Source organism: Centruroides sculpturatus, unplaced genomic scaffold (assembly GCF_000671375.1).
Source record: "Centruroides sculpturatus isolate CEXI.00-Female unplaced genomic scaffold, Cexi_2.0 scaffold72, whole genome shotgun sequence".
NCBI classification, from domain to species: Eukaryota; Metazoa; Arthropoda; class Arachnida; order Scorpiones; family Buthidae; genus Centruroides; species Centruroides sculpturatus.
The window spans coordinates 1,018,747-1,028,909 of NW_019384336.1; the positions used below are offsets into that span (position 1 = coordinate 1,018,747).

The 10,163-nt window shown below is 30.5% G+C and overlaps 2 protein-coding genes across 2 annotated transcripts in view; both read left to right on the forward strand.

Moving 5' to 3' along the window:
* Positions 1 to 4,668, forward strand: part of LOC111632332 (ancient ubiquitous protein 1 homolog) — a 13,565-nt gene extending 8,897 nt beyond the window's left edge. The window contains exons 5-6 of the mRNA XM_023376741.1: positions 4,262 to 4,408; positions 4,475 to 4,668. Of these exons, the coding sequence (XP_023232509.1) occupies positions 4,262 to 4,408; positions 4,475 to 4,668 (341 nt within the window). The remainder of the gene's footprint in view (positions 1 to 4,261; positions 4,409 to 4,474) is intronic.
* A 1,963-nt stretch (positions 4,669 to 6,631) lies between these two features.
* LOC111631662 (ancient ubiquitous protein 1-like) lies at positions 6,632 to 9,776 on the forward strand. The gene is made up of 3 exons (XM_023375963.1): positions 6,632 to 6,757; positions 8,935 to 9,095; positions 9,195 to 9,776. The coding sequence occupies exons 1-3, from the start codon at positions 6,661 to 6,663 to the stop codon at positions 9,339 to 9,341; spliced, it is 405 nt and encodes a 134-aa protein (XP_023231731.1). The 5' UTR covers positions 6,632 to 6,660; the 3' UTR covers positions 9,342 to 9,776.
* Positions 9,777 to 10,163: the final 387 nt, after the last annotated feature.

Below are 10,163 nucleotides of genomic sequence, written 5' to 3' on the forward strand. Positions count from 1 at the left end.
ATTGGAGGTCGTTTTTGACATCAGAAACTAGCTTTAAATAACTTTATCGAAGTAAAATCCGTGCACTACTACTTTAGAACGATGAATGAAATTTGATAAAAAAACTCCCATTAAAAAACAATTAAGAGTTAATCGTGCGTCATTAAAGGTATATTAAAATCGCGATAAAATATTTTCGCGCGGGAAAAAATTTTTGAAAAAATTTGGAGACTTAAAAAACATCCAAAAAAAACAAAAATTTTTTCGGAGGGCCCAAATGCCCGAGTTTTATATAACGCTATGGAACTTTCCCGAGTTATCTCGGGTTTTAAAGATTGCAGCATTACTTCTTGCCGCCTGCGTATGGCTATGATTGGTCATCTATATTCAGCAAACGAAATCAACAACGCAGTTAAGGAGACAAATTCCCTGACTTTTTGACAATTTTCGACAAATTCCCTGACTTTTTGACAATTTTTGACAAATTCCCTGACTTTCCCTGACTTTTTCAAAAAATAATGAAAATCCCTGACTTTCCAGGTGCGTAGGAACCCTGCATATTGCAACAAAAAAATTTATTTTACCTGTGAAAATACAAAAACGAATAATAATATTTTTGCACTTTTATTAACTATATAAATTTATTTGAAATATATCAGAAAGAATTAATTTAAGTATAATACTAAGTTTTGTTGTTCTCCTTTATTTTTCATGTAAATTAATTAATTAATTTAATTAAAAAAAGTTAAAATTCTAAATTACAATGTTTAAAAATTAAATAAGTATTATCTTACTTAAGTCATGCCTAATCAAATCCAGGGGTACATTAGGTAGTACTCCTTTTACTTGACTAATCATTTCGTTTAAGTTAATTTCTGAAATATTAAACATTTTATCACTGATTTGAAAGTTATATAATTATTGAAAAAAATTATTATAATATAAATAAAAATAATTATAAATAAATTCATCTTGTATAAAAATAACCACAATTAGGATTCACATGAAAATATTTGAAATATAGAAACAAACAAATTTTTGAAGCGTTCTTATGTCATTTTTGACACCACAGAAATGCATTAAACAAAGTGTAAAATTGCAACCATTTTAAAATAAATCCTTCATTGTTGTATATTATTACATAAGTTCACAAATTTTTCAAGTAAACCAATGCTAGGGATAGGAAAGAACCTAAAGAAGACCAACTTCAATGCTATTTTATTATATTCCGTAGCACTAAAAAGGAAGCATTAAGATAAACAAAATAAATTTATTTCAATCTTTAGGATAATCTAACCTTAAGTAATATTTGTATTTCAAAATAACTACTGAATTGAAATATAATTTATTTTAATACAGAAACTGCATATTGATGATAAAAAAGTCAATATTTTATCTTAAGTTTCATCAAATAATAAAAATTTATGTAGAATTATTACTAAATTGAATATGTTTTAGGACAGAAATTTATTATTAAAATTATTTTAGAGATAACATTATGTAATTTGAATTTTATATATGAAAATATAAAACTTGGCTTCAATTCCAATTTAAAAATTTACAATATATAATGTATGTACTAAAAATATTTTCAATTAAGCATATACAGTGGGTGATCGATCGGTTAATGAATAGATCAGTTAACAAACAAATCAGATAACGAACACTTTTGTGAAAGATTTTTTTGATTGGACAAAGAACACATGTTCGGATAATGAACACTTCACTGAAGAAACATAAAAAGAAGCGACGAAAATAGCAAATACTGATTGATTTTCCCTTGTCTTCAGGCAACAATTCTAAGCTTCTCGGAGCGCTGGAGACATCGACATCGATGCTCAACCCAGAATATACTGATCAGATAGTATTCCTCCAAACTTTAAAACTCTCCCTTGTAATTCCAGCCTTTTATTTTTCTGACAGAAACAATTCTTTTATAGTATTCACGAGACTGTTGGGCGTGCACTCGTTAAGTTTTGCATTGAGTTTTATTTTCGAAAGGTAAAATAGCAAAAGTAGAGAGTGGGCAGAAGATGTCTGATGTTGCTGGGCAATATGGCTTGAACGAAACTACAGTAGGGCTCAGTTAATCTTATCTAAGAATGATACAGATAATCAAGAAAACTCAAGCAGCTAAAGGAGTAACAAAAATCACTTCTGAGAAATAAAAAACATTGAAGAACTTATAATGGAACCTGAAACGAATCTGATGACAGAAGAACACCAAGAAACTCAGTGAGATATGTTTTATTATGAAAAAGAGATTAATGCCGATATCTGCTATCAATTAAAGATCTTTTGAAGAAGTGGGGGATGTCAGATCAAGGTTTTAGAATGGCATACAAACCAGGTTGAGATTAATAGGCTTGGGGATCTCTACAATTACAATGCTATTAATTACTTATGGAAATCCTGAAGAAAAGAGAAAAGCAATCCACATTAGACAGATTCTTTAACCTCACAAACAAAAAACCATAACTAATAAAAATACAAGACTGCGTATATATGTATTTTTATTATTATATATAAATGAACGTAGTAAGAAAGTAATATATTTTTTATTTTTTGGGGTCTCCAGAACGAATTAATCAAATTCCCATACAAACGTATGGTAAATTGATAGTCAGTTAATGAACAATTCGGATAGTGAACAAAGTCTTGGAACGGATTATGTTCATTAACCGATCACCCACTGTATTAATATATGTGGGAGGACCCAAAAATAATGGGAGATTTGTAGTATGTGTATCCGCTGCTAGATGTCAATAGATGGAATCCTCTGGAATCAGTGTGCAAAGCAGCGTTGGCATGTCAAAACTTAATCTGCAGCAATTTTTTTGTGAGAGGTGTTTTTTGTTTTCGTCAAAAATATGATGTCCGATTTTAAAGAGCAATGCGCTGCTGTGAAATTTCTTTTCCTGTCAAGGGAAAGGTGGATTGGAAGTGGTTGAAATGATTCAACATGCTTACAAACAAGATGCCGTGAGTAAACCAAGGGTTTATGAGTGGTTTTCCTGCTTTCAAAGAGGAAAAATGTCTCTTGAAACCCAGCTCTGGACATCCATCCAATGTTCGAACTGATGAAAATGTCAATCAAATTCACAATCTCATCAACAAAGAACATTGTCGAATCACTGACAAACTCTTTAATTTGTCTGGGACTTCATGGAGTTCAATTCCGTGAATTTTGTCACAAGAACTTGTCAAGAGAAAAGTTTCTGCAAAGTTTGTTCCGCACTTGTTGACCACCCACTGATCAGAAAGGCAATTGCTTGGCAGCTTGTCAGACTCTGAAAGAACATTTGGAAAATGATCAGACTTGTTTACTAAGATGATAACTGGTGATAAATCATGGTGTTATGGTTATAATCCAGGAACCAAAAGCCAATTCAGCCAGTGAAAAACATCAGGATCTCCTTGTCTCAAAAAAGTAAGACAAGAATGTGAAAACCATGTTAATCTATTTTTTTGATGTGAAAGGAATTATTCATTTCTAATTTGTCCATCCAGGTCAGACAGTCAATTGACATTGTTATCTGGAAGTCCTCAAAAGACTTTGTGATGTTGTGAGAAATAAAAGAAGGGACTTGTGGCAAATGGAGGATTGGTTTCTCCTTCACGACAATGCACCCACTTACACAGTGCTATCCATACAGCAGTTTTTGACAATGGCATGACACTCCTCCCTACCCCCTATTTGCCTGATCTTGCACCTTGAAATTCATTTTTATTCCCCAGGATAAAGAGTGAACTGAAAGGTTTTTACCTCTTCTACTGTCTGAAATCACTTTCAGACAGTAGAAGAGGTAAAAACCTTTCAGTTCACTCTTTATCCTGGGGAATAAAAATGAATTTCAAGGTGCAAGATCAGGCAAATAGGGGGTAGGGAGGAGTGTCATGCCATTGTCAAAAACTGCTGTATGGATAGCACTGTGTAAGTGGGTGCATTGTCGTGAAGGAGAAACCAATCCTCCATTTGCCACAAGTCCCTTCTTTTATTTCTCACAACATCACAAAGTCTTTTGAGGACTTCCAGATAACAATGTCAATTGACTGTCTGACCTGGATGGACAAATTAGAAATGAATAATTCCTTTCACATCAAAAAAATAGATTAACATGGTTTTCACATTCTTGTCTTACTTTTTTGAGACAAGGAGATCCTGATGTTTTTCACTGGCTGAATTGGCTTTTGGTTCCTGGATTATAACCATAACACCATGATTTATCACCAGTTATCATCTTAGTAAACAAGTCTGATCATTTTCCAAATGTTCTTTCAGAGTCTGACAAGCTGCCAAGCAATTGCCTTTCTGATCAGTGGGTGGTCAACAAGTGCGGAACAAACTTTGCAGAAACTTTTCTCTTGACAAGTTCTTGTGACAAAATTCACGGAATTGAACTCCATGAAGTCCCAGACAAATTAAAGAGTTTGTCAGTGATTCGACAATGTTCTTTGTTGATGAGATTGTGAATTTGATTGACATTTTCATCAGTTCGAACATTGGATGGATGTCCAGAGCTGGGTTTCAAGAGACATTTTTCCTCTTTGAAAGCAGGAAAACCACTCATAAACCCTTGGTTTACTCACGGCATCTTGTTTGTAAGCATGTTGAATCATTTCAACCACTTCCAATCCACCTTTCCCTTGACAGGAAAAGAAATTTCACAGCAGCGCATTGCTCTTTAAAATCGGACATCATATTTTTGACGAAAACAAAAAACACCTCTCACAAAAAAATTGCTGCAGATTAAGTTTTGACATGCCAACGCTGCTTTGCACACTGATTCCAGAGGATTCCATCTATTGACATCTAGCAGCGGATACACATACTACAAATCTCCCATTATTTTTGGGTCCTCCCACATATATTAATACAGTGGGTGATCGGTTAATGAACATAATCCGTTCCAAGACTTTGTTCACTATCCGAATTGTTCATTAACTGACTATCAATTTACCATACGTTTGTATGGGAATTTGATTAATTCGTTCTGGAGACCCCAAAAAATAAAAAATATATTACTTTCTTACTACGTTCATTTATATATAATAATAAAAATACATATATACGCAGTCTTGTATTTTTATTAGTTATGGTTTTTTGTTTGTGAGGTTAAAGAATCTGTCTAATGTGGATTGCTTTTCTCTCTTCTTCAGGATTTCCATAAGTAATTAATAGCATTGTAATTGTAGAGATCCCCAAGCCTATTAATCTCAACCTGGTTTGTATGCCATTCTAAAACCTTGATCTGACATCCCCCACTTCTTCAAAAGATCTTTAATTGATAGCAGATATCGGCATTAATCTCTTTTTCATAATAAAACATATCTCACTGAGTTTCTTGGTGTTCTTCTGTCATCAGATTCGTTTCAGGTTCCATTATAAGTTCTTCAATGTTTTTTATTTCTCAGAAGTGATTTTTGTTACTCCTTTAGCTGCTTGAGTTTTCTTGATTATCTGTATCATTCTTAGATAAGATTAACTGAGCCCTACTGTAGTTTCGTTCAAGCCATATTGCCCAGCAACATCAGACATCTTCTGCCCACTCTCTACTTTTGCTATTTTACCTTTCGAAAATAAAACTCAATGCAAAACTTAACGAGTGCACGCCCAACAGTCTCGTGAATACTATAAAAGAATTGTTTCTGTCAGAAAAATAAAAGGCTGGAATTACAAGGGAGAGTTTTAAAGTTTGGAGGAATACTATCTGATGAGTATATTCTGGGTTGAGCATCGATGTCGATGTCTCCAGCGCTCCGAGAAGCTTAGAATTGTTGCCTGAAGACAAGGGAAAATCAATCAGTATTTGCTATTTTCGTCGCTTCTTTTTATGTTTCTTCAGTGAAGTGTTCATTATCCGAACATGTGTTCTTTGTCCAATCAAAAAAATCTTTCACAAAAGTGTTCGTTATCTGATTTGTTTGTTAACTGATCTATTCATTAACCGATCGATCACCCACTGTATATGCTTAATTGAAAATATTTTTAGTACATACATTATATATTGTAAATTTTTAAATTGGAATTGAAGCCAAGTTTTATATTTTCATATATAAAATTCAAATTACATAATGTTATCTCTAAAATAATTTTAATAATAAATTTCTGTCCTAAAACATATTCAATTTAGTAATAATTCTACATAAATTTTTATTATTTGATGAAACTTAAGATAAAATATTGACTTTTTTATCATCAATATGCAGTTTCTGTATTAAAATAAATTATATTTCAATTCAGTAGTTATTTTGAAATACAAATATTACTTAAGGTTAGATTATCCTAAAGATTGAAATAAATTTATTTTGTTTATCTTAATGCTTCCTTTTTAGTGCTACGGAATATAATAAAATAGCATTGAAGTTGGTCTTCTTTAGGTTCTTTCCTATCCCTAGCATTGGTTTACTTGAAAAATTTGTGAACTTATGTAATAATATACAACAATGAAGGATTTATTTTAAAATGGTTGCAATTTTACACTTTGTTTAATGCATTTCTGTGGTGTCAAAAATGACATAAGAACGCTTCAAAAATTTGTTTGTTTCTATATTTCAAATATTTTCATGTGAATCCTAATTGTGGTTATTTTTATACAAGATGAATTTATTTATAATTATTTTTATTTATATTATAATAATTTTTTTCAATAATTATATAACTTTCAAATCAGTGATAAAATGTTTAATATTTCAGAAATTAACTTAAACGAAATGATTAGTCAAGTAAAAGGAGTACTACCTAATGTACCCCTGGATTTGATTAGGCATGACTTAAGTAAGATAATACTTATTTAATTTTTAAACATTGTAATTTAGAATTTTAACTTTTTTTAATTAAATTAATTAATTAATTTACATGAAAAATAAAGGAGAACAACAAAACTTAGTATTATACTTAAATTAATTCTTTCTGATATATTTCAAATAAATTTATATAGTTAATAAAAGTGCAAAAATATTATTATTCGTTTTTGTATTTTCACAGGTAAAATAAATTTTTTTGTTGCAATATGCAGGGTTCCTACGCACCTGGAAAGTCAGGGATTTTCATTATTTTTTGAAAAAGTCAGGGAAAGTCAGGGAATTTGTCAAAAATTGTCAAAAAGTCAGGGAATTTGTCGAAAATTGTCAAAAAGTCAGGGAATTTGTCTCCTTAACTGCGTTGTTGATTTCGTTTGCTGAATATAGATGACCAATCATAGCCATACGCAGGCGGCAAGAAGTAATGCTGCAATCTTTAAAACCCGAGATAACTCGGGAAAGTTCCATAGCGTTNGAAAAAAATTGTGGTACATGTATGGAGAAGATGTGTTGACAGAACGACAGTGCCAAAAGTGGTTTACAAAATTTCATTCTCGCAATTTCAATATTGAAGATGCACCATGTTCTGGATGGCCAGTTGAAGCCAACGAAAACAAAATAAAAGTACTGATTGAAGCAAACTGCCGAATAACAACACGTGAAATCACTAAGAGATTAAATTTGTCAAATTGAACTGTTTATGATTACTTGAAACAAATTGGTTTTGTTTCAAAGCGTGGTATATGGGTTCCACATGTTCTTAAAGAGAGTTGCTCTTTTTGGTGGGATTTTAAGAAATTTTTTTTTTTTTTGGAGCTTTTACCAGACAATTTAACATTTGATTTGAAAGTGTACTGCCATCGAGTAAACAAATTGAGTAATATCATCAAACAGAAAAGGCAGCCGGAATTGATCAACAAAACAGGTGTAGCGTTTTACCACGATAATGTCAAATTTCACACAAGTTTGGTAACTCTTCAGAAACTGTTATAACTTAGATGGGATGTGCTATCACACCAACCATATTCGCCAGATCGAGCACACTCAGATTATTACAGTACTTGTTCCAGTCTATACAAATTATTTTTAACTGTAAGACATTTACGAAAATCACTTGGATCAGTTTTTTTGTAAGCAACGATCAAAACTTTTATGAATGTGAAATCATGCTACTACCAGAAACGATGACAACAGGTATTTGACCAAAATAGTTGATATATAATTAAAAAATATATTTATTTATTATAAAAATATTGGTTTTTTTTCACGGAAAAAAATTGAAATTACTTTCCGAACAACCCAATAGATTTTTGCATAAATTTTATTATATAACTTATGTGCTAATCAATATGGTCAAACCTTGGGTAATAAATTTATAAACAGTTTTGTTTACAAGCAAAATTTTGAACAACACATTTGCTTCGGTTGCCATACAATAACTTGGTTTCCGAACGGGCTACTCAGACAACAACGATCAACTTCTTATACTTTCTATGTTAAAGAAAGTCTATGGCCTGACTAATCAGCAAAGGGAATACTAATTTGGTAGTGGTGCCAAGATTTGCCCGGCATCATTATGTGTGTCAACACAAACCATTGATGATATTGTTATTCAAATTAGATTTCAATGGGCATACACTTAAGATACTACTACTGGGTTTTTGGTATGTGTCACAATTCAATTTAAATCAAATTCGTGTTGAAATTGACATTTAGGACTTATCATTAAAAATATAAACTAGAAAATTCTCATTTAATGGCCGAATGTATCCTTGAGCATTCTACTGTCCGCTAATAATTTCTAGATCACACTTCTTGTATCCTATTACTCCTCGTATCATCACTGATCCACCTCTCATTTCATTTGTCTTCTAGACAAAACTTTTTCTTCCTTCCTTAAGTTGTGAAAATAATAAAGTCATTTAGGTTAAATTTCTTTTTCATTGAATAGAAATGTTTAAATTGATTCTAAAATCTCAAAATGTCATTTATATTTTTATTAATTAATTTAATATAATAATTTAAATTAATATAGAATTCAATATGTTGCTGTATAAGTATTTGTGGTGTCTTAGTGATTGGAATTTATAAAGCTCTGATTTTAGAATATGTTTTATCGAACATAAGGTAAATTTGTTTTATTTTCCTTAGTTATAACAAAAAATGTTGATTTAACAATCAGCAGGATATTGGAAGGTTCTATAAACTACATTCCTGAATTAAAACATCTGTATTCTCTATCACAAGGTAGCGAAAAATTCCAAAAAACGAAATGTTTGTGCGATGCTGTGGCAAAGGACTTGCCCATCCATGTATGTTTTTCTTACATATTTAATACATTTATATAATTCTAACTTAATTGTATATTGTTATAATTTGTTTTGTATGTTTTGTACAAATTTTTTCGGCAGAGTTCCCCATCAACAAATGCCACGACCGATGCTTTCAAAAAGTCATCCAAAGACCGAATTAAATTGTATGAAGAACGGAAAGCTCAACTTATAAAGAATGCTAGAATGAGTTACATTAATAAGCATTGCGTCTTTAATGTAAAATAATTATAAAGTATTTTTAATACACAAAAAAATACAGATTTGCGTTTTAAGTACTTTTATTTTGTAAAAATAACCAATCAGATTAACTGTGATTCTTACACAAATAAATATTTATCGTTTCGTTCGTCGGCAAGGAAGTGCACCGGCCAATTTGCATGACGATTATATTTATCCAATATTTACATAAAATTGTTTCTTCGGATATTCAAAGATCTGATTTTTTGAACATTGTCAGATTTGTAAAAAAATTAACAGATTAGACTGAAATAATATATAATTGACAAATTAAAGAAATTAATATTGTTTCAAACATAATACAAAAGTGATAAAGTGGAAGTGTTGTTATCTGTTTAATTTGAAATCTTTCTGTATGTTTTACAGTTTTATTATTTGTTAAAAATCTTTTAAATGAATATAATTGTGCTCTATTTAATATAAATTATTTTTGTTAAAATACTTGTTTTTTTTTAAGTTTTTACTTGTTTAAATAAATATATTTTGGGAGTTTTACATAAATTATTATTATTATTATTAAAAGGTTTTTTGAATTAAATAAGTTAATTCAAAAAACTCTCAAATACTTTAAATCAAATTGACATTGAATAACAAAATTTTATGTTGTTATAATTACACAGGTCTACAAATAAAAACTTTTCATTTCCTTCAGAAACAAAACAAGCTGTTTTTAATGATTTAGACTTACTGAATTCAAAAATGGTTATAAAAAAATAGAATTAACTCAAGTTTACAAAGTACATTAACGTTTAATACATTGCATAATAGACATCTGAATACGTACAGATAATGTAATTTTCATTTGAGTTA

Bases quoted from the DNA above. Each gene is read 5' to 3' on its own strand.
- LOC111631662 (XM_023375963.1), top strand. From the start codon at position 6,661: ATGTTTAATATTTCAGAAATTAACTTAAACGAAATGATTAGTCAAGTA. The intron at 6,758-8,934 runs GTAAGATAATAC...TATTTTCCTTAG, and splicing joins TTTGATTAGGCATGACTTAA to TTATAACAAAAAATGTTGAT. The intron at 9,096-9,194 runs GTATGTTTTTCT...TTTTTTCGGCAG, and splicing joins CAAAGGACTTGCCCATCCAT to AGTTCCCCATCAACAAATGC.